A 25,236-nucleotide genomic window follows, 5' to 3' on the forward strand; every position below is an offset into this window, starting at 1 on the left:
TTATGTATTTAACACATTTTTTAATTACAAGTTTATTAGCATTCTGTATTAAATGTTAACATTGAGTTATTTCATGACCAAAATACAGTAAATAGTTTCCCACACTGCCATAATATCTCTTCTAGCCATTGTAGGTGGCACTGTTATTGAGTACATTAGTTAAAAACCGTTTAAGGATAAAATAGAAGTAAGAAAAGTGAATTACATTCAGATTAAGGTTGCAACATCTTATCCATGATTAATCATATACTATTAAGCTCTTCTAGCCAATGAAAACAAGGGCTGACATTATTGACCGTGCACCACTGGTTCTATTGGTCTGAGTGCGGGTACTGTGGAATATATTATATATATATATATATATATATATATATATACACATACACATTGATTCTGCAAAAATGTTAGTAATGAACTAATCTATTGGCACTGTCAAGTATTAAAGTTGGCAACCATTAGCGTTTCACTCATTCCTAAACTACAACTCATGCATATATGTAGCAAGGGCCCTAACAACAGCAGACCCAGCAGCCACTGGTGGCCCAAGACTACTGATCCTGGCTGATGCATTATAACAATACAAGAACTTATCATCTACCCCAAGGTTTTCAACACACAAGGAACTAAAATGATTTTGCTGTGAGACCAATACATTCTAGTTAAGCCACTAGGCTAAGAAAAACTTGGACTACTAAATTTCTTTGTTTATGGCAAGAAAAAAGCAGGAAATGCAGTGAGAAGACTGTGTTGTTTTGCATTAGTCAATTGCAAAGGCAAGATGCATTAGTGGTATACAGCCATATACATGTAAGGAGTAATTTACATCAACCCTGGATTCAAGTGCTAGAGAGAGAATTAACAGGTGAAAATCGCACCCCTGAACTTCGTATCATAAAATTGATGTTAAAAAATGGGTAGGGCAAGGGACACATACAAGCCACACCTACCCCTCATGTTTACAGCACATCCAAAAGCAGACAACTCTGTATTCATACAGAAAGTGAATACATGGTGGCTTGTGTCCGTTCTTTTTTGTATCCTGGCCTGTGAGTGATAAATTACCCTACACACTGCATTTTTCCCTCATAGGTTCCAGCTATAATTGTAACTCGCCCTATGCCACTAGTTGCACCCCCCTAAATTCCTACTTAATTGCTGCCTGGATGGGACAGCCTTAAGTCTTTTAAATGTTGTTGACCTACAGCTCCCAGCATCCTCTGAAAATGGTTGGGATTCAAGGAGCTGTAGTACAACACAATGTTCTCTGCAAGCTATTGAAGGGAATGAAAGCAAAATTATCCTTTGCAAGAACAGTTGTGATTAGGTCCGATCCAATACTGAAGTGTGCACATACAAAGATATTTGTGTACATAGAAGGAACATTGATTCAACAACATCTAAAGGTTTACAAGTTGTCCAACCCTTGTATAGTCTTTGTAATTAGGTACAGAAGACCAAATCTCAGAAGTGGGTTCCACCACCAGAAATGTCTTTGGTACAAATAGCCATCCTGCTTGCATTAGTCTAATCTTTTCTAATTCCAGAACTGAATGACTGTTCGATAATATCATTTGATTTGGCGTTTTTCCATTATGCATCTCTATAGCACAGAAATAGACAGTGTATACGTGTAGTAACAAGAGCAAATTTATACTTAACAAACCACATTAAAAATACTGCATTATCTAAAACATTCATTGGACTTTCAGGTTTTTTTTCAACTTTTTCTTTTTACATTTTCACAAAAATACATTTATCATAAATTCACATATAATAAAGATCACAACTGTAACCATATATTTTCTTTAAAAATAAAGTCAAATATATATATAAAAAAAACTTCAACCATATCAGACAAAGAGTTCCTCAGTTTACAAAAAGAGATTTCTACAACAATATACTGATTTAAAAACCCTTAGACTTTTCAAGACATGAATGCATAAAGCAGCTATACTTAACAGCATTTACATTTTAATATGGAAAGAGCATACTGCACAAAAAGCCAAAGAAATAACCAAGTGCTCTAATGCTCCTCAGCACAAAATGCCTGGCTGGTATCTTCTGGGTGCACTGGTGTAATTTTTGTACTTAGCAGTGTGTAAATATATGGCCAGATCCTGTTTGTTTCAGTGCCTGAAAAGGTATGGAGTATCCCTTTATTCCTAAAAAGGCAAATGAAAATCCTGGTTAATTCATTAAAAATGCTACATAATCATTATAAAACAGTGCTATAACTCTTCTCTGTGTACATTGCTTTTCCCAAAGAATTAAATGATAAAATTGTTCTCTTGTACAAATGGTAATATATCAAATCTAAGCAGGTTCTTTAAATGCTCAATTTACCCCACAAGTAACACATTTAATATAAAATACAGGTATGGGATCATTTATCCGGAAAACCATTATCCAGAAAGCTTCCGAGTTACGGAATGCCTGTCTCCCATAGACTCCATTTTATCCAAATCCAATTTTTTAAAAATGATTTACTTTTTCCCTGTAGTAATAAAACATACCTTGTACTTGATCTAAACTAATATATAATTAATCCTTATTCAAAGCAAAACCAGCTTATTGGTTTTATTTAAGGTTTACATGATTTTCTAGTAGACTTAAGGTATGAAGATCCAAATTACGGAAAGATCTGTTATCTGGAAAAGCCCAGGTCCTGAGCATTCTGGAAAACAGGTCCCATACCTGTACCTGGATATGAGAGAAATAATTTAAAGGGATAGTCATGGGAAAACATGTTTTTTTTCAAAATGCATCCGTTAATAGTGCTGCTCCAGCAGCATTCTGCACTGAAATCCATTTTTCAAAAGAGCAAACAGATTTTTTTATATTCAATTTTGAAATCTGACATGGGGCTAGACATATTGTCAGTTTCCAAGCTGCCCCCAGTCATGTGACTTATGCTCTGATAAACTTCAGTCACTCTTTAATGCTGTACTGCAAGTTGGAGTGATATCACCCCCCCCCCAGCAGCCTAATAAAAAAACAATGGGAAGGTAACCAAATAGCAGCTCCCTAACGCAAGATAATCCCCTGGACCAGATGGGTTCACATCGAAATTTTATGTCACTTTTAAGGAAGATCTGGTTCCAGTGTTGGCCCAAGTCTTTAATGCATGCCTGTCGGAAAAATATCAGTCTCCATCTATGCAGTCTTCTTCTCTGATTCTGATATCAAAGGGGAAGGATTTGAGGCACATTGGGAATTGGAGGCCGATTACCCTTCTGAATTGTGATAGGAAGATTCTGGCAAAAATACTTTCACAGAGGTTGGGTGCGGTGGCAGGTCCTCTCTTATCTGCATCTCAATTCTGCTCAATAGAAGGTAGAAGTGTTTTTGGGGCTATTCTTTCACTAAGGGAAGCACTGGAGACATGTAAAGCTTGGAAGTGGGGTAGATACTTTCTGTCTTTAGACCAAGCTAAAGCCTTCAATAAAGTCAATCATGAATATCTATGGGCGGTTTTGCACAGATACGGTATTCCGGAACAATTCATAAACTGGATTAAAGTACTGTATAAAGTGGCAAAAAGCTTTCCATTGATTAATGGTTGGAAAGGCATTTTTGGAATTTTTGGTGAAGGCTGGTGTAAGACAGGGGTGCCCTTTGAGCCCGCTCCTGTATGTTTTCTCTTTGGATCCTTTCTTGGGGAGACTGCAGGAGTGTGGGTTTGGGGGTGTTCCGTTTCCACTGGGCCGATCCTTTAAGTCCCTCGCCTACGCGGGTGATATAACTCTAGTAATATCAAAACCTGAGGAGGAGGGAAAGGTTTTGGAGTGTATCGAAAGCTATTCTGAGGCCTCAGATCAATCATGAAAAATCAGAAGCTTTAGACTTGAGAAATTCCCAGTAACCTCAGATCTAGTTAAAATCTTAGGGATCAAATTTGGAAAGGGAGATCTTGATAAGGTAAATTGGGAAGAAAAACTGAATACTGGTCTGGCAAAAGTTCAGCGTTGGAAGGCTTGGAAGCTGACCTATAAAGAAAAGATTGACATTATTAAGACTTTCTTGATTCCACTTTTTCTTTTCGTCTCTTATGTCTTCATGTTGCCAGAATCTCGCTATGCCCGGATCCATAGCCTCAACCCAGTAAAAAGAGGGATCACTTTCCTGCAGAAGAAAAAGCGAGGGTTGGACATGCCGTGGTTTTCTTCTGCATCATCTTTCTGAAGTTTAACTTTGGAGGGGTGGTGCAGGGGAAAGAGTCTCTGTGGGAAGTCAGTGTAAGAGATTGGGCATCACCTTTTATCAAAGATTGGATACTCTGTGGTAGAGTGAAAGAGGTAAGGATAAGAGGAAGCCTTGATCCCACTTATCTGCGGCAAGCGGTTAAAACAGTAAAAAAATGGAACATCAGTTGTGATGAATTAAGATCATTGTATAGAAAATTGCTCTATTGGAAAGTTATAGACTTACATTTTGCATCTCCAATAGGAGTAAAAGATTGCCCGGAAGAGACTTTGGCAGAAAGCATTAAGTTCCTTACACATAAAAGAATGGCAAGGAAATTTTGGGACTCTACATGGCTGTCGTTACAGGGCAAGATGTATGTGAGAGGCAATTTAAAATACCTCAATGTGGTAGACAGAGAGTGTCCATGGGTATGTAAAGTGGATGAATCTCAAGAGCATTTTCTCGTAGACTGTCCAGTTTCGAGCTCATTAAGAGAAAAAATGGCAAGACCTATGAACCTAAATCTAATAATAGATTTAGATTTTGATTTTGCAGAATTTTCTTACAGAGTGGTCAAAGGTAATAGAACTGGTGGAAGAAACAAAAACTTTGTACATCATTATTGCAGTATTACGATATCACCTGTGGCACATGAGGTGCAGAATGACTACATGTCAGATTGAGATGTCAGTAGAAGCGGTAACAGAGGCAATCAGTAGAGATGTCACTTTTATTAAGTCAAAAGAATTTGAAATTTCAGAGACACGTAAAAAAATGTGAGAAGGAATTTGTTTTTCTTGTTGAAAAGTTATATGATAACTTTTTTCTTGTTTGATTTATTGTAAATCTGAATATTTTTAAATAAAATTCCCTAACACAAGATAACAGCTCCTTGGTAGATCTAAGAACATCACTCAATAGTAAAAGCCAAGTCCCACTGAGACTGATTCAGTTACATTACCAGTAAGTAGGAGAAATAACAGCTTGCCAGAAAGTAGTTCCATCCTAAAGTGCAGGCACAAGTCACATGACTGAGGCAGCTGGGAAACGGACAATATGTCTAGCCCCATGTCAGATTTCAAAATTAAATGTAAAAAAATCTGTTTGCTCTTTTGAGAATTGCATTTCAGTGCAGAATTTCTGCTGGAGCAACACTATTAACTGATGTGTTTTGAAAAAAAACATGTTTTCCCATGACAGTATCCCTTTAAGTGCAAATTATACCTTGCAGTTAACAGAAGCATTAGGCTCCTGATATATCTGTAGCTTAGATATTATTACAAATCAGACATATTCAGATCTCCTAAGCTCAGCCCTGTTGAATGTGGTGGTGAAACTACCAGGGGTGTGGGGGGTGCACCCCCTCTGGGCCCCCTGTCTGATCACCACAAAAATCATTTTTGGTGGGGGCCCGGCTGCACGCCTGGGCCTGCACCTGGGCCACACACCAGATAGTTACGTTACTGGTTGAATGCTCAGGAGAGGATAAAGCTATATGCAGGCAGCAGTGTAAGATCTTTTGTGAGCTTAAAAAAATATTTTCTTCATTACACTAGTTCATTTTAAAGTAAACTACACCTTTAAGTAATTTACAAAATATCTAAAATATATACAGGAAAGAAAGAAAGGATAGGAACTAGATTTATGTTGCAATTATATTTAGAAAAGACTTTATACCCCACTAGAGATACACTTCTAGGCAGCTGCGGGTGTCAAGCACATACAGTATAACAAATGTTAGAATTAGAAACATGAAACAAGCATCAGAGGGAGATAAGATTGGGAATAGAAGGGGTACTAAGGATAAAACCAGCTCAGTTTTCATTCTTCCTATTTAACATTTTGTGAACCTCCAGTCAGTTCAAAGGGATTCAAATCTGTTTGTTCTTCATTAGTAAAAAGTTACTCATTTGTAGGTTTCCTTGGAATAAAGGCAGTTCCTATTTTTAAACCTTTGACTATCTATTTTTTTTGCCATCATTCTTCTAGTTTAGTTGGGTGTTTCTCCTATGCAATCAGTAACTTACTGTCTGTTAATATTGTGCCATATAGTGATTTGTGATAAGCCTTTCTAAAACTGGAGCCATTAAATATAAATATTCTATCTGGTTTCTGGGAGCCCCACAAAAGCATTGCTCGGTTCTAGCAATTGTGTCCAAGAGCCTGCTGTTTGGACCAATGCCCAGAAAGATAAAGGATACCAAATGCACAGGTGATCAACCAAATGGAAAAATCAGGTCATCAGCCAAAAGCTAAACTGCATGGCCCTGCACTTCCACTTCCCTACGAACAAGTGGGCATTTGGTTTTCCATGTGAATGGTCACACTGCACAATATATGATTTAAATAAACTATTCCTCAGTGTATGTAGTTAGCATTATTTATATGCCAAACCAACTATAGACACTTCTCCCACAATGGACACTTCTACTGCTTTAGAATTAGATTGGATAACTAAGACTGTGTCTCATTAACTAATAGGGATCAAGGCAAATTGCAGAAAATGACTGCAAGTCAACATTTTCCCCCATATTGCAGGACACAAATTCTACTAGCGATAAAGACATGTGGCTGTTCATAAATGTCCTCTTAAGTGGCAACAGCATCATTATGTGTATTGTGTATTTATGATTTGAAGAGACTACTGCCTGCCCAGGGTTGGACTGGCCCATTGGGGTACTGGGAAAAATCCAGTGCCATCTGCAAAATACTTTGTTTGGAAAGATTCACACAAAAATAAAAATGGTCATGCAGCACTGTCAGAACCGTGAGCTTGCACCTTGAAAATAACTATGGTAAGTTGTAAGTACAGACTCTCCTCTGTTTCAGCCTCTCTATTCAATCTGTGGGTAAGTGCTTAACCAAGGCCTATATAAGCCTGCCTTATCCTGCTGTTTTAAGCCAGTTTGCTGTGTTATACAGTGCTACATATCCTAGTAGCGCTTTAAAATTAAGTTATACATACATACATACATACATACATACATACATACATACATGCAACAATCTCAACAGACCCAGAGTTCTGCACATTACCAAGCATATAAGTTTTTCATCTTAACTACATTTTATGCACCTTATTTGAGGTCTTCTTGCACTGGAGAAGGTCAAAATGAGCGAATCAGTCACTTCAACTTAAAATTCTAAATTTTTACTTTAATCAGTAAATAATATGGCTTATTTACAAACTCAAATGCAGTGCACAAAGTGCAATAAAGGGCAAAATCTGCCGTTATTTTGCACTTCACAAAGTGTGTTTGGGTATGCATACATAGCTTCAGCCCTCTGTACTCCATTTCTGAGCACAGAGGCCTGCAGCTCCCTTCACTAATACAGAGCTAATACAGGGCTGGCTAAGGCCAGGGCTAAGCTGCGTCTCCTGAAGCTGCTTTCAGCAGGGAGCACCATATTTTTAATATAGAAAGCAACAATACCAAAAGGGATGCTCTTGCATTTGCACCCCCCTAATCTGTTTCTTTACCTATACCAGCAATTAATTTTGCTGATTCTCATGAGTTCTGTAACTGCTGTAAATGTTACATGATAACTCACTTGTATAATTCAATGACAGGCTTAGCAACATCTTTGTACTGGCGTAATCTTGAAATTACAGCATCCGGCTTATCATGCTCTTGTTGGATCAGCGGTTCCCCAGATACATCATCAATTCCCTGAATCCAAAGCAGAAATGCCAATATACAGTTAATTAACAAAACAAATATTCATATATACATATTTCTGCAGTTAATAATCTACCAGCTGAATTTAAAAATAATGACTAAAAACGAATATGTGGCATGTCTACAAATGTGGCCACCCTGTCTGCCAACAAGACCCTCTTCGACAGCCATTAACATATTCCTTGCAGCCAGGCCACAGTCTTTCTATTCATAGCCTGATATTTATTTTCCTATTTTTATTAGTCTAGAGTCACTGCATTCTTCAATTTTAACAACAGCATATTTCAAGTTGTTAGTCCCTGGTGATGAAAAGCATGTTAGCTGTATAACACTGACCTGCAAAAAAAATACTATAAAAATATAGTGTGAGCACTGCAAAAAGCATAAGATTGGCTTAGCTGCTAAGTGTAAAAGGTTGTGTGGTGAGACAGCATCTCATTGCCAATGGTGAAAAGCGAGATTTCGGCTTGAACCGATGCCTGGCGAAACATTTCATTCGTCACTATTTAAAGGAAAACTATACCCCCCAAACAATGTAGATCTCTATAAAAATATATTGCATAAAAGAGCTCATATGTAAAACCCTGCTTCATGTAAATAAACCATTTTCATAATAATACACTTTTCTAGTAGTATGTGCCATTGGGTAATCATAAATAGAAAATTGCCATTTTAAAAAATAAGGGCCGCCCCCTGGGATCGTAGGAATCACTGTACTCACAAACAAACCATACATGTTAGGTCACATGAGCCAATTAACAGACAGAGTTGTGTCTTTTGCTTACTCACTTCTTCCTGTTACAGTTAGAGTTGTAGTATTTCTGGTCAGGTGATCTCTGAGGCAGCACACAGACCATCACGAAATGGTGGCTCAAGGCAAGAGATGTAAAAGGGCAAGATTTACTTAAATATATATTCCAGTTTGGTGAGATTCTTTAATATGCCACTTAATATGATATGAACTATCTGTTGCTTAAGTGTTCATTTTGGGGGTATAGTTTTCCTTTAACAAGATGATCAGAAGCTATTTTTACATTTACCGACCCTCACTACTGCCATACAAACTTTAGAAATGTGGCACTTTTTATTTTTACACACTGCATGGTCAGTTATGCGCTTTAACAAGATTGTGCTTGTCTATCATTCTCAAATTATCACTCACATAACAAAAGTAGTTTTTCTGGTTTTATGTTTTACAAATGTTTTTAGGCTTGTGGCAACCTGAATGCTGGATCCTCGTGCTTGCAAAAATTCTGTTAAAGGGTCCAGCACCTATCATTCCATAAGGATTTCAACCAACTGTGTGGGCTTGCAAAATGGGTTTACTTATTGGCAAGTAAGATATACTAGGCTAATGTTGGGGTTCTGCAATATAGAATACTATGTGTTCCTGCTACTTCCGATGTACTAAGATACAATAATACTATTCTAAGTCTCATCTATTGTTCATGACTGGGCTCAGTTTTAGCTTCTGAAATCAGTATGGGTATTTTGCTGTTTGGCATACATAGCATATGCCATCTTGAGTTTACTTTCAGAAATGCTCTTTAATGATATTTTTGGAAATTGTAGATGTGTTCTGGGATTGCCTTTGATGTTTATCATAAGATTAATTATTGGTTAACTTTTAGCTACAAAAGTGCTTTGTTGTAAAGTCAGGTGGCTCCTGCTAATATGGTTTCTGTTATCTACTAATTTACTTTATTTTTCTCTAAGGATGGCATGGTGATATCTATATTGCCCACCCATTCTTAAGCTGGCCATACACGGGCCAATAAAAGCTGCCGACAGACCGAGTCGGCAGTTTATTGGCCTGTGTGTGGGGCCCTCAGACGGGCTTCCCCGGTTGATAAGTGGCCGATGTCGGGCAGATGTCGATTGGGCAGGGTTAAAAATCGGCCACATCTGTTTGTTGATGCGGTTGCGGAATCTGACTGCCCGTATTGCCTGCATTATGATCCGATCGTTGGGCCCTAGGGCCCACAATCAGATCAGGCCGATATCGCCGACCTCAATGTGGGCATATCGGGGAGAGGTCCACCTGTTAGTCGAAATCGCCAAATGAGCGGATCTCTACGTGTATGGCCACCTTACGATACAGCCTGCTTCCTTTATTGTCACGCCCCTTTTGCTAGTACAATTTTTTCCATCCCAAAGAATATCAATGCTGTTTCTTGTTTTGCTGTGACAGCAGGTTTCATTTGTAGTGGCTAATTTACTGGTTCTACCTATTTGTAGGGTAGGTCAAAAAGTATGTACTGTCATGATGGGACTAGGAAGAATTTATGGATATAAGTGGAACTTTTTTATGTTAAGGGTAGGGACACACTGGGCGATTTGGGGAGATTTAGTCGCCTGGCGACTAATCGCAGCGACTTTTCTCCCCGAATGCCTCCCCTCACTCTGCGCCTGGATAAAATGAAAAGTCGCCGGCGCTAATCACACACGGCGATTCGTTTTCCGAAATCGCCCGAAGTTGCCTCACGAGGAAACTTCGGGCGACTTCGGAAAACAGATCGCCGCGTGTGATTAGCGCAGTCGATTTTTCATTTTATCCAGGCGCAGAGTGAGGGGAGGCATTCGGGGAAGATTGGTCGTGGAAAGTCGCGGCGATTAGTCGCCAGGCGACTAAATCTCCCCAAATCGCCCAGTGTGTCCCTACCCTAAAGGGCAAGTCAACCCCAAAATAAAAATTTGCCTAATTTTTGTTTTTGTGGTTTCTGAGTTATTTGTATATGTATTGCTATTGAAAACAGTTTGTCTATTCTCTGCCCTGGCTCAGACTGTTGATACTATGTAAGACAAGCCAGCTGATTAATAGACCTGTCTTTGTTGAGGAACAAAGACTTTTGCAACATAGTTTAAAAAGTAACAACCAGGATTTAGGTGTATGCTGCTTTCAGTAGCAATTGTTTTTACAAATTACTTTAAACACAAACACTTTGTAATAAATGTATAATGGAAAGCTGCTTAAAATTATGTTTTCTTTTATTAGGCAAATTTTTATTTTAGGGTGGACTTGCCCTTTAAGGATACGTTTTTTTTTTTATTCCCACATTTAAATGTTAATGAATCCCCATAAGAAAAGTGCAAAGTGCAACAACTGGAGCAAAGTGCCTTGTTTTATATACTTTTGCACCCTGCCCTGCACTTTGCAGGTCTTATACCACTAAAATGTACATTTTGTTCCTGCTGCAAGAAGCTCCATGCAGTTTGTGAGTAGTGTTTTGCACCTTGCTGACTCATGCTGGAATCACTCAGTCAGAGACAAATTAGTTGCAGCTGAAAACCATGGTTAGGATAAGGAACTCACAAATAATTGATTTTATTTTTATAATAGTTCTCATTTAATTAACCTGTTAATTCTCCAGGACATCAATAGGTGAAGCGTCCACTTCATGACAGTGGTCAGCACTCAGCTCAGCCATTGCTATCTTATCTCAGCAATGTTGTCCGTTTGTCAGTACTGAGCCTTGTCCATGAACTCTGTACAAGAAAACAGCCTTCTGGTACTCTAGGAACAGACAAGACTGTGCTGCAGACTAATAGGTCAGGTCTATATTAAGCAAAAAAACGAATTTTTCCTGTATAATTAACCATGTGGCTTATGGTTAGTTTCATGCCGCAAATGCACTACTATCATTGGTTTAGAGTAGTCCAATTTAAAATTCTAGGACCATGAAGGTCTTCATGCTTAGACACTGTGGTCCAATCCAGTCCTTTCAAAAAATGGTGCTGTTTTTTTTTTTCTTTACACTCCAAAAGAAAATGGAAGGTACTGTGTTTCCCTGCACCTATAAATAGAGCATGCATAAGAGTATTTCACCAAACAAAACCTAGTTTATATGTTCTTACATGAACATGGGGAGGGTTGAATTCTAAATTGTAGACTCTTCCACTGGGTTGATGAATCCAGCGAGTATTCAGTCGATCTTTAAGTGTCTCAAATGGAATATTTAAACTGATCACAAGGTCAAGATCACATATTTTATCAAAAGCTTCTGCCTGGGCCAAAGTGCGTGGAAAACCTATAAAAATAAATACATTCTCTTACAATACAAAGATATACAATTCAGAAACTTAACAAAATCCTTGCATTTTTTGATGCATATAATGTATTTGTCCCAAAGGATGCCATGTTATTTTGGTTTTTATGCTGAGATATTTAGTTTGTTAGCAAGTTTTAGCATGTTATTGTATATAAGAATATGTTTAATAAACTCAATATTCTTAGAAACCCCCAAAGCATCAAACAAATAAAGACTGTTTATTATCACACATTCTGTTTTATTTATTATCTTAAACTTGGGATTCCACTGCACCCAGGAGCATCAAACAATTAGAGATATTTTACCAGCACACAACCTATAATTAATATTATATGTTCATTTTCACTGTTCATTTTAAAATGACCAGATCAGTGTGAGGGGTCTAAGGTAAAATATGGTAATTTCACCTACAACCACATTTTGATTTTCTGCATCTCTCAGAAAATGCTATAATTTGGTGTGCAAGCATAGCTTCACCATATACATTGCCATAGTATGATATCAGGAGTGGTAAAAAGAGACTATGGTGGGTTAAAGATGAGGGTTTTATTCTTATATATGATTGATAATGTTATATAGGTAAAGGAACAGTCACAGTGTAGAAGATGTAGGTGCAGTGAGATTCCAAAATTTGGATTGTCAATTTAAATATAAATAGCTCATTTAGAACAATACTTTTCCAGTTCAAAGGCATTCATGTTCCACTATCTGCTATCACCCAATGCCCTGCCCTTCCTGGTAACCACCTGCAGCATGTCCATATGTTGCTGCCTTTTAAAGCAGCACAGCTTTCAACATTAAAGACAACCTTGTTTGAAACCTAGCCACAATCTATTTTTATCTCCACAGTGAAAGTAAACTTCCAGTCATAGCTTCCATTCTATCAAGTCCATATTTCTATTACCAGAATCTGCTATATTGCTGGCAGGAATATTACCATCCCTATTGATAAATTATACTGTAGGAAGAGTATGCAGATTGGTGGTCAACTGAAAGGTCACTCTGCAATACAGGTTGCTCATGTGATAAATATTTTAGGTCTAGGTGGTTTGCCCTGTTTGTATTATCTCCGAAAAACTCACAAACATCTTGTGAAAATTCGAATCGTACAAATGTTTCCGATTTTCAGCCCAAAAAAACACAAAATCTTCGTATTATTGCACGAAACCCAGCACAGATCAGGATATCTTCGGGACTTTTCCCATTGACTTATATACAAACTCAGCAGGTCTGAGATGCCGGATTTTTGTATTCTGACTTTTTCCATCCTCAGGGTATAATAAATCCTGAAAAATCCAAGTTTTTTTTTAAATAGGAATTCAGATTTTATAGTCAAAATAGTTTTTGGCATTCAGACTTTAATAAATAACCACATCGGCTATCTTTTTGTTTTTGTTGTTATTTAATAAATAACCCCTGAGGGTCTGTGGAATTATTGTCCTGTTTGTGATATCTGCTATGGGGCAAAGAAGCAGGACATGTTTAAATGCACTGTACAGACCATATACATAACAAACAGCCCATACAAATTTGCAATGTGTACCACCAGAGCCACTTTCATATAGACCTACATGCCTCACATTAGCACCATTCATCTTACATCTCTAGGTACATGGTGGGCATGGTACCTCTGGGCATAGTGGTAAAGGCAAAAGATACCAACAATAAGTATCCACATGTGTAGAGACCATAAGAACTAATGCAACAACTTTCCATTATTAAATCAAGAAAATGTGAAATGTCCAGCTGCTCATTTGTTCTTCCTATGAAAACACAGTGGAAAGTAAAATAAATGAGTAACTTTTCCAAAGGCTACATTCTTTCACAGAGGAAGGTGTTCATGCGAGGATAAAATGTAACAGCTACAGGGTTTTGTTGTTATAATGATAGATGAGATGAGTCACTTATTTCCTTTAATGTGACATCTGCGGTAGTCAACTATTGAGTCCTTAATGGGATGTTTCACAATCTTGAGTGTTCTTATGGGTGTAGCTGATATTTAACTGCAAATTACTGAAATGAACATTAAGTTAATAAATGTACCTGTGTACAGTGCCTTGCAAAAGTATATAACTTTTATAATTTCACTGACATGACTTTACAGGGAAAACATGAAAAATGCTATTTTCAGCTTTGTACATTGTTTTGGGAATAATTTTAGCACATTCTTCCAGCCCTTCTAACCCTCAAATTTCACAATGCCACCAATTTTAAATTGGGATGAGATTAGGACTGTGTCCCACCATGTTTTTCTTAAACCACCAGTTCTTGCACCAGGGCCCATGGTCACCCAGTTACACCCCTGGGCATAGTACACAATATATTGGATTATCTCACTTCTAACCACAGTCATAAACTATATTTCTAAGCAATCCCCCAGAAGAATCGTGAGTACAGGGGTGACCAGAATATATGTGTTTTTACTGCTAGTCCACAAGGGACCCAGTTTAGTGAGGGAACTCATCAAATGTGCAAAAGTAGCGCCCAGTGGGCAGGATTTATTTTTATGATTTATGTTTTGAATGCTGAAATGGTTACCCCTGTGTGAAAATAAACTGCCTTTAGGTGAAGAAAGTGTCTGTTGTGGATCCCGCAAGCTTGCAATATGTAACCATAAACATTAGACCTTCTCTCTAAGATCTTGAGAATTAGGTAAATGCACAGAAGATGTGAGAGCCTTTTAAGAAATGATAGAAATAACAAATTATATTAGAATAGGTAAACATAATGAATAATTTTAGCACATTATTTTCCATCGAAAGAGAAAACAGGCAAGAAAATCACAAGAAACTCAAGCAGCTTTCTTAATCCCTCATTGATCTGTACGTGCACATTGTATTTGCCATTTTGTTATTATACACAGCTACAAAATGTCAGCACCTTACTTGCAATAATAATAATGAGCAGAAGATATTCTTATTCAGCCAGTGTAAAACAAAATAAGACTGTGCCTTATTGCGCTCACTGCCACTTGCAATGCATATCAGTACTAAAAGTATGATATCAATAAATGGTTTCATAAAAATATAAAAATTCACTTTTCATTAGTACTTTATTAACCATACAGTAACAACTTTGGGTCCAGTTTCACAAAGATATTATAGAACCCTAAATAAGATGTAGTGTGGAAGTTTCACAAAGATGTCATAATGCCATAAAGTAAAATGTTTACGCTGGAGACATGTATCATGTTATGGTCATATGAAACATATTGTTGCTGTAGCAAGGTTTCCCAGAATTATAAGACTTACCATCTAATAGCCAAGGCTGGGTTTTCATTGTTTCCAACTCAGAAAACATGACACGGGTGATTAAGCTATCTGGAACAGGAAGACCTTGATTAAGGTATTTCTTGGCTATGACTCCAATTTCTAAAGACAAAAAGGCAAAAGGTTTATACAACTGAAACCAGCAGTCAATTATTAAAGACAATTTTCTTGAGCTGTTTTTCAATATCAAAAGGAACTGAAAACTAGACCAGTCTACACTTGTAGTAGTTATGTAGTCTTTAAGCTGTAAACATAAATTGTCAACACAGGAAAAATGGCAGGTTGGCAACAGTTTTATGCTAGCATACATATTAAGTACATGTCATAAGTCACACTGCCAGGGTAAAATATACATTAATAAAAAGAAAACAGCAGTCACATAACTATTACACCGCTATTTTATATTTACAGTAAAGATACAAAGATGTTATTGTGCCTGTATTAAATGTAGATGTTTTAGTCAGTGAGGTGTCGTTTTCAAACCATTCCAAGAAATGAAATCATTATTGACTAGATATCTATTGGGGAGGCAGTTGGGGAGGGCCAATACATGCACACATATGCTGCTGACTTGGGCCGAACAGTAAAACCAAAAAAATTAAAGTGTTTTAAAGTAGTTAGAATATAATGTACTGTTGCCCTGTACCTGTAAAAATTACCAGAAATAACTACTATAGTGTTTATAAATGAATTGCTGTGAGCCATGGGGGCAGCCATCCAAAGCTGAAAAAAAGAGAAAAGGCACAGGTTTGCATAGCAGATATCAAATGTGCCAGTGAATAGGCCCTACCCAACTGCAAACACATCCGTTTTATCAGTGCAGGGCAACCATACATGATATTTAATTAATTTAAAGAAGGAGCCAACTTTAACTTCACATGCAAGAAATAAATTATTTGTCTTTAATAACTTCAAAGGGGTCCTCCTCCCAAATACTGTTTGTTTGCATTATGAAAGAGAATGTCATCCTAAGCAACTTTCCCATATACATTCATTAAGTATTTTTAATAACTTTACAGTTATTTGTACATGTAATTGCATTTCAGTGCCAAGAATGTAAGCAAACACTACTTTTAATAGAAATCACTTTTGGAAATAATTGTAATATATACTGAAAAATTGCTTAGCATTGTATTTTCTTTCATTATTAGTTTTTTGGAAGAGGACCCCTTTAAGCTGTGGCATTTAACAATGTTCTGCTGTCACAGTGGATTTGTGCTAAGATCAAATACAATGTAATTACAAATTAGTAAAAAAAAAAAAAGAAATGAAGAAAAAGAAATAGCAGTGACATATATCGCCGCTTTCTTGATAAGGAATATCTAATAAATCACTGATAATTTGTTTCAATATCCATTGATTCATGTTCTTAAACCTCATCTCGGGGAATGGGGCAGCAGAACAGGCACAGGGTATGTCCTGGAAAGTTATGCCATATCTCTACTTCATACCAAATTGCCACCAACACATTTGGAAGTTGTAAGTAGTACACATTTAAACCAAATCATTTCAACACATTTAAAAAGAATAATGTTCTCTTTTGCTGTATGGGCAGCCTGACCCCATTAAAGATGAGCCTTCACATAGCTAGGCCTTTGTTGCCGTCTCACAGATCTGGGCCTAAATGTCAGCAGCAGATGAAAGTTATCTGAATGTCGTTGCCATGGATTAAGTATTACAGTTACTCTCAGCCAATTTATACAAAAACAAAGTGTCATGCCCAGAACAGCAAGTGCACAGCCATATATTATTTATGGTAAGCACATTTGTTTAAGAGTGTCTAGCAATAAACTCTTCTACAGCTCTGCTCTTACTGGAAATGTGTGTTCCCTTTATAGTGCTATCATGCACCACTGTTGGTGGGCAATACAGCATAAATCACTGAGGCAGGAAAAGATGCAAGGTCCTTCTGTACAGGTAACAGATGGTGCTCCATGCATAGGCGTTACTTGGAGCACATAACTCTTTGGGCATCCTGTTCTAAATCTGGATCTATCTATTCATCCATACATCCATTTATATATCCATGTGAGCAATAAGCTCTCTTTATCTTTGAAGTGCAATGGACCAGCGTACCTAGTACTACATATACACACATTAATTAAATGAATCTGAATGAAATACAAAGGAACCATTTGCTGTCTCTTTGCCACTTTACTGCTATTTATCTTATCTGGACACAAAATCAATAGCATTTGTTTTGGGAACCTAGGTACAATAACAGTTTCTATACAGTCTAGATTTTTACTTGGGGGCCGATTCATTAACTTCGAGTGAAGGTAAAAAGCTTCAAATTTCGAAGTTTTTTTGGGCTACTTCGACCATCGAATGGGCTACTTCGACCTTCGACTACGACTATCGAAGGATTCGAAGTAAAAATCGTTCGACTATTCGACCATTCGATAGTCGAAGTACTATCTCTTTAAATATAAAATTCGACCCCCTAGTTCGGCAGCTAAAAGCTACCGAAGTCAATGTTAGCCTATGGGGAAGGTCCCCATAGGCTTTCCTAAGTTTTTTTGATCGAAGGATATTCCTTCGATCGTTGGATTTAAATCCTTCGAATTGTTCGATTAGAAGGATTTAATCGTTCGATCGAAGGAATAATCCTTCGATCATACGATCGTACTATCTGCGCTAAATCCTTTGACTTCGATATTCGAAGTCGAAGGATTTTAGTTCCTAGTCGAATATCGAGGGTTAATTAACCCTCGATATTCGACTCTTGATGAATCGGCCCCTTGATGTATGAATTCTGAAAGTATGTGTCCAACACAAACAACAGAATAAAATATATCATACCACTGCATGGTTGCTGTATTTTTTTTTAATATAATTCATAGCGGACTTTTTAGTTCAAATTTACTATATGGGCAATTTAAATACACTGCATAACCCTACCTCATAGCAGGGCTACACAAGGCAAAGCATGCACAGCATTACTGCAGCTAGAGGTATAGATCATAGTTAGGGCTGCCTCTGTTTTCTACAGTCCGGGCCAATTGGGCTTCAGCCCAGGGCCCACTGATTTTGGGGGGCCCCACTGAATTTATTGCCGCTGCCACTCCCACTGCCCTCCTTCTCCCGCTGACTGACAAATCTTCCTTTCTTCACAAAGGCCGTATTCCACAGTGGAACGCACGGCCATCTTGGATTTCTCAGAAAAGTACAGCAGGCAGGCAGACGGAGAGAAGCTATAGGAGCAGGGAAGAAGAAAATTTGACTATGGGTATTCTGTTTGTGCAAGTGTAAGGTAATGTGTTCAATCTATCCACTGATCTTACTGGCATGTATGGCGTTGATTGAGTGCTTATATACTGTCATGCCTGGAGTTAAAATGCCAGTTATCCATTTTACTTATGGATTAAATTGGCACATTTGAAGTTAATATCCTCATTCTTCATTTTGTATAGTAATCATACTGGTTTATCTGGGTTGTGTTTGTAATAAGATGGGTGTTATATTTAGGGGGTGTGGCCAAAAAAGTGGACATGGCAGAGTTATAGCGCCCGCCAAGTATGTCTTTGCCCAGGACCCACCAAGGCCTTAAAATGTTCCTGAGGCAGGGGGTGAGATGGGGTCATATTGTGGGGGAGCTTCTGACATCACGCAGAAGTGATATAATGCAGTGATCAGTAACTGGCTGATCACCAAGTCATTTAAGGAGAGCCCTACCCGGAAAATCAGCCAGACAGTTTTGACCCAGACAGCCGTTGTGAAAATCCAGGCTATCTGGATCAAAACAAGACAGGTGGCAACACTAGTAGTTGTAGGCCCCTGGAATGTCATAGTTGATGCCAGATATCAGTTGGCAATCCAGGCAAGAATTTTTTAACACCTTTATCACAGTCACCATCTGGAACAAGTGAGTGTGTGTGATTAAGATTGTGCAATGCTTTGCATACCATTTTTTCACTATGGGACATATTTACTAGGGTGAAAGTTAACATTTGGAGTAAAATAAAAGTTTATCACAACATTGTCAATTTTGGTGAATTAACTTTGCTTTGTGGACATTTACATCTGCTCCGCAGGTGAAATTTCTCCAGTGAATATTTGTCAGTTCACCAAGTGCACAAGATGAATGTTGGCAGGTTCAGCCTGGTGAACTACCATTATAAAGATACGGCACAGTGAAAATGCACAGAAATATAAGCTATGCAAAAAGTTAGGCTTGTTTGTGCAAGTTTCTAAAAATAAAGCAGATGTATTACATAAAATGAAAGTCCAGATTTTTATTTTATACTATGTTTTTTTTCTCAACCTAGGGAGAGTGATGCTAACTTTTTGCACAATGGCATAATGACTTTTTTTTGCTGTGAGTGCTCCTCCATGCTAAGAGAGTAAAAAAAGCCAATGCTGATATCTGCAGCATATTCTAAAAACTCCAGGAAGCACATGCTGAGAGTGCAATGGGTTGCACCACTTTCCAACACAAACATAACTAGATGTATAGACAGCTGTGCGGAAGACAGCACCAAGAATGCTTAGTCTGAAGGAAGAGCTACTTTATTTACTATTTACTAAAAAAAAAGGTATGCAGGGTTAAACATCAACACTGTCAGACCAGGGGCCCACCAAGTAACCTTAGACCAGGGGCCCACTTTCGTTACTATTATTCTTCCTCTCCTTACTCAAGCTCTATTCTATACTATAATACTATAATCTATTATTCCATCTATTAAGCCACTTGGTTCTCATAGAAATAGGGAATGGTCATGAAATAGGCCAAATGTCTAGCAGCATGAGGGCCCACTGACCCACTGACTGGCCCACAGGGATACCAGGAAAACTCCCCGTGGGCCCAGGTGTCAGTGGGCCCTCCTGATTCAAAACATTTGGCATATTTCATGGCCATTCCCTATTTCTATGAGAACAAAGAGACTAAATAGATGGAATAATAGATTTTTGCATGTAAGAAAAGAGACTAGCAGAATAGAGGTTGTGTGAGGAGAGGAATTATAATAGTACTGAGAGTGGGCCCCTGATCTAAGGTCTTTTGGTGGGCCCCTAGTCTAAGGTTTTTGGGTGGGCCTCTGGTGTCCCAGTCCGACACTGTTAATTTTGATTGTACTTGAATCAGGAGTCCCCCCTAACTGTCATTTAAAATCTGATACCCAACAACAGGATGAAGAGAGAATGAAGAGAAGCAGATGTTGAGAGAGGGACACTGAAGATTTATTGATTTATTATTATATTGAAAAATTATAATCGTGTTAAGGCTCATGTAGCAGATTGACAGGGTACATGGTTTTTGATAACCCCTTGATCAATGTAATCCATTTTTTAAGAACCTCAATCTATTTAAGGATCCCAAAGTGCTCTAGTACTAAAGGAACAGTTTGGCAAAAAGTGCCTAAATGATTTCCCTGTACAGTGGTGTAACTAGATTAAAGGGATCTAGTGACATATTTGGTCCTAGCCTCCTTCTTATAATACAGGTTGCTTAATCCTCTCCTTCTATATACCCATATATCAACATCTGCATGTTCAGTTGAGTGTATGAATGCTACTTTTTTATACACAAATATCAAACCAATTGAAACTTTTATAACAAACAAATTAGTGCAGAAAACCCCAGATAACTCTGGCTGCTGAAGTTTGTAGCAGGTAATCCATAATTAAGATTTACTGCTCCAGGCATTCAGAAGCTCAGGTAAAGACATTCACAACCTGTCCTGTATCTTCTTTAAACTGGCGCCAGATTATTTTAAAGTCACTATTTTTTATGTGAACAGACCTAAGGAAAAACAAGTGATTACATTAAATTACATTTTTTAAAATCCCTGATCACAAACAAACCATTGATTTACATCAATTCAATCCTCTTACGGTCTCACCTGTTTCAACAAGTTAACTCCTTCATGTAATAGAATCCTGCTAGGTTACATTTTTAAGCATTTTTACTGGTCACATTTTGTAGACGGAAACAGACTTCGCTGAATCAGATCTAAACAGTCCAACCTGCAGATTTCTCTACAATTGCTGCATTGTAGGTCTCTGGTTCAAGGTTTGATTCTGAACAATCAAACTACACAGAGTTGCATGAATGCATTTCCCTTACACCAAAAAAAAAAAAAAAAATATACAAGTTTGTGTGTTTGCAGTAGGACACCTACAATTAGTCCTATAACCAACACATTAATTTGATAAGATTTGCAATCCAACATTTGGTCAGGACCACCTTTGCCCTAAACAATGTAATAAAAATGTCAAAAACAGGCAGTTATAGCAACTCTCCTATACAAAACATGATATTGAATATGCATATATTCTAAAATTTCTCACAAATAAACCTTCAGCATACCCTCCATTCTACTGCATTACAGCTTGGGAAGCACTGTTCTAATGGGGAAACATGCACAGTCACTCATTTATTCAAGAACACTATATTTAGGACAGACAACCTCCATGTACGTCCAGTCTCCTATGAGTGCTCCAACAGGCACGAAACGTGTTAGGTTTTTATGTCCTAATAAAAATTTCTTAATTTTTTAACTATTTGCTTCTTTACTATTGGAGGTCCTCACATCTTTTTTGAAATGCTGTTCATAACATAACATTTGCCTTTTTTTTTTACTTGACCAACTTGACACTTTTTAGTGTCTGTATCACTTTAAGAAGGCCTAACTGTTTGAATCTACATGCAGCACAAAATAACACAAATTCAGAAAAAAAATATACAGTAATGCTTTTCTGTATAATATTGCCCTAAGGCAAATGCTATGCAAGCAACTTGTAATAGTATAAGTTTTATAATTCTTTGACAGGCATGCCCCAAGGACTACAAACATAGCAGGATCTATCACATCCCATAGCAAATCCATTTAGAGACATCAACAAGTACGGTAGTCAACTACAATTCTCCAAGTAACATTTCATTGTAAACAGACTCTTTCATGGTGCCCAAACCATAGATGGCTGAGCATGTATTCATTTTAATTACAACAATCGAGTATAGTCCAAAAATGCAATTTAATTATATGCATGTTTTAAGGCAAGCTCCTTGCTAAAGCAGAAGATTAAGACAAGGTTTAAGGGGCCCATTTACTTAGCTCGAGTGAAGGAATAGAGGAAAAATAGTTAGAATTTCGAATGTTTTTTTTGGCTACTTCGACCATCGACTTCGAATCAAACGATTCGAACTAAAAATCGTTCGACTATTCGATAGTCGAAGTACTGTCTCTTTAAAAAATTCTTCGACCCCCTAGTCGCCACCTAAAACCTACCGAGGCCAATGTTAGCCTATGGGGAAGGTCCCCATAGGCTTTCCAAGGTTTTTTGATCAAAGGAATTTTGTTAGATCGATGGATTAAAATCCTTCGAAGTCGAAGGATTTTACTTCGACGGTCGAATATCGAGGGTTAATTAACCCTCGATATTCGACCCTAGGTAAATGTGCCCCTTAGTGTTGTAAACTGCACTCAAGTCCAAAATAACACAAAGTTTAATACAGCCAGTCCATTTGTAGTTAGAGTGTTTGATTTACCCTCTTGGGCACAGAATAACAAAGAATAAATAAATTTGAGGGATTTATGTCTTTCATTGTTTATTTTGGAGGAGAACATTATTTACCTTTTATCCCATGGGGATCAGCCCTACCTGCACTAATCCATCTGTAGTTACAAACTGCAATCCCAGGCTCTTTCAGCAGCTGATTCTGAAAGTAGCAATGCAGCCTATACATACATACCATCATAACTCCCAACATTTTGGAAATAAAAAGAGGGACAAACAGTTGGCGCTCGTATCGCTGCAAATTTTTTTGACCGCCGCCCATTTTTGTGGCCACACTCCCTAATTACCATGTTCATTTTACAATATTTGGCAGGTTATTAAAGTTTTCACATATTTCTGTGCTTTTTTTCCAGTTATTACAGTTTTGCTAATGAAGGTGAATTGCCATTTAAGCTAATAGGCTAACTTTTGCCAAGGGACCTGTTATCTTATATTGTTACAATTACTTATTTGTTTATCTCGAAATTGTTGCAAAAGTATCTTATCTGCTGCTGTGTCTGCTCTGGGCTCTCTGCCAAAAGCTAATTAAGTTAGAAACTTTGTTTCTTTTTCTGGCTGTTCGGTGCAGAGAAAAACAGGACGTTCCAGAACAAACGAGGGACTGCGGGTTGAGCTGTCAAACAAGGCACTGTCCCTCTAAAAATGGGACAGGTGGGAGGTATTATCCATAATAATGGAGGGCTCACACAAAAAAAATCCACCAACTGCCTGCCAAGTGGTAGTTCAGCCAGCACATCCACAGCAAAGACTCAGCACTCTCAGGACATGCGTAAAAATGAAAAAAATCCTTTTTATTTTGCAAAATCAATGTTTTGGTCACATATTCAGATGTTTATCATGCATCCATACATACATAGTAATTCAGTCCATACATACAGAGAAATTCAGTCCATGCATAGCCCCATTCTCATTAAAACTCAATGCCAGGATGCTAAATTTTCACTTTAAGAAAACAACAGCGCACTCTCTGGTCTTGTGAAAAAGGGAAAACCTTTTCCCTTTTTTTACAACCACAGAGAATGCACTGTTGTTTTAAGTATATATGTATGTATTCTGGTACCTGAATCGTTTCAAGAATACCTGTCTCAAACCATAACAAGGGGTAACTGTAAGCAAAAAAATTATGTTTTACGTGCTAGCTGAAACGTACACAAGCCAGATGTGAAAAGGGAAACCTGATTCAAGGGGGGGTGACTAAGCATCTGTAAGCTTACAGGATCTTCAGTTGGGGGTATTGCTTGACTACACACAAGTATCAGAAGGCTGTAAAAGAGCAGGCAGTCGATCTGCTTAATAAACCTTATCTTACCAGTACTCGCTCTGATATTTTGCCTGAGGAAGTCCCCGCTGGAGAGGTGCTGGAGCCCAAAGTTTTTTGCGATTCGCTGGCACACTGTGCCTTTTCCAGATCCTGGTGGCCCAAGAATGACAACTCTCAAAAGTTTGGACGCCATCTGTGTGTATTCAAGTCTAAGGAATCCAACTTTTGAACAGATCTAAAAAGTAACCAATAGGAAGTAGATTTTGGTTACAGACCATCCCTTAGATGCTGGGCAGAAATTTAATGAGATTAACTCATTCAGCATTAGACTAGGAAGTATGAACTCTGATTTAGGTCTATCTTGCAATTCCCAAACACCGGCAAACAGTGTTTTTGCAGAATCATAGAAACTGTGCAGCTTGCTGTTGTTATTACTTGAATTAAACCCTAAAGTCAGTGTTTACAGTAACAATGACAAAGCCTTGTAATGCTTTGCAGGATACATCTAAAAGAGAATAAACTCCCTCTAGAGATTAAGAATGAAACATTACTTCAGGTACAGGATGGGCAGACTAAATTATTAATGAGTTTCTAGAGCCTCTGTATACTCCTCTGTTGTACAGCATTTGCTTCATATCTGTGGCTGCTCCTGCCCTAAAATGCAGTACATCAAAATGGTAATACGGCCATAAAACATAGCTAACTTGTGTTTATGTTGTGCAACGTTATTATATATTTCAAATTACATTATACACTAAAGATGTGTGTCCTCTAAACATGTGAGTACTATTCTGTACATTCTATGTACAGATTAAGCACCCCTCCTCTCCTTTACCCGAGGAAAGACTTAAAAGGACTATTTTACAGAAAGGCAGCATTATAACACAAACAGACTTGACCATGTAAACACTTACAATGATTTAAAATGTCTACTGAATGTAAGTTATTCTATTCACTTTGTAACAGAACATCCTTATGCTTGAGACAGTTCTTTACTTCTGCTACTGTTAGTGATATGAAGGTACAGTGCAGCACAAATCCACATTAGCCATAAATCCACCACTTGAAAAGTAAAATGCCTTACCTTCTATTGCTATACAGAATTTCTGCAATATGGCGTTTAAAAGAATAAAAAGAAATTATTCCATGTTCCTTCCCATGCAGCCGAGACGTGACTGTCTGTAGAGTCTTTCCAAAGGGCTGCTCCTTTAAAGCAGTGTATAGTGTCTGTTGCACAGAAGGAAAGGGGGAGGATGTGATTGGACGTTCAACAG

The 25,236-nt window shown here is 37.8% G+C and overlaps 1 protein-coding gene across 1 annotated transcript; it reads right to left on the reverse strand.

Annotated features, from left to right (window-relative positions):
• ak4.L (adenylate kinase 4 L homeolog) lies at positions 1 to 25,236 on the reverse strand. Its single transcript, XM_018258229.2, has 6 exons — positions 25,047 to 25,236; positions 24,011 to 24,197; positions 15,166 to 15,285; positions 11,721 to 11,893; positions 7,738 to 7,856; positions 1 to 2,162 (listed from the first exon to the last, which is right to left on the reverse strand). Exons 2-6 carry the CDS (start codon positions 24,153 to 24,155, stop codon positions 2,024 to 2,026), a joined length of 696 nt encoding a protein of 231 aa, XP_018113718.1. The 5' UTR covers positions 24,156 to 24,197; positions 25,047 to 25,236; the 3' UTR covers positions 1 to 2,023.

Source organism: Xenopus laevis, chromosome 4L (genome assembly GCF_017654675.1).
Source record: "Xenopus laevis strain J_2021 chromosome 4L, Xenopus_laevis_v10.1, whole genome shotgun sequence".
Lineage (NCBI taxonomy): Eukaryota > Metazoa > Chordata > Amphibia > Anura > Pipidae > Xenopus > Xenopus laevis.

Bases quoted from the DNA above. Each gene is read 5' to 3' on its own strand.
- ak4.L (XM_018258229.2), bottom strand. From the start codon at position 24,155: ATGGCGTCCAAACTTTTGAGAGTTGTCATTCTTGGGCCACCAGGATCT. The intron at 11,894-15,165 runs GTAAGTCTTATA...TTATTTTTATAG, and splicing joins CCAGCCTTGGCTATTAGATG to GTTTTCCACGCACTTTGGCC. The intron at 7,857-11,720 runs GTAAGAACATAT...CTTTGGATTCAG, and splicing joins TCAACCCTCCCCATGTTCAT to GGAATTGATGATGTATCTGG.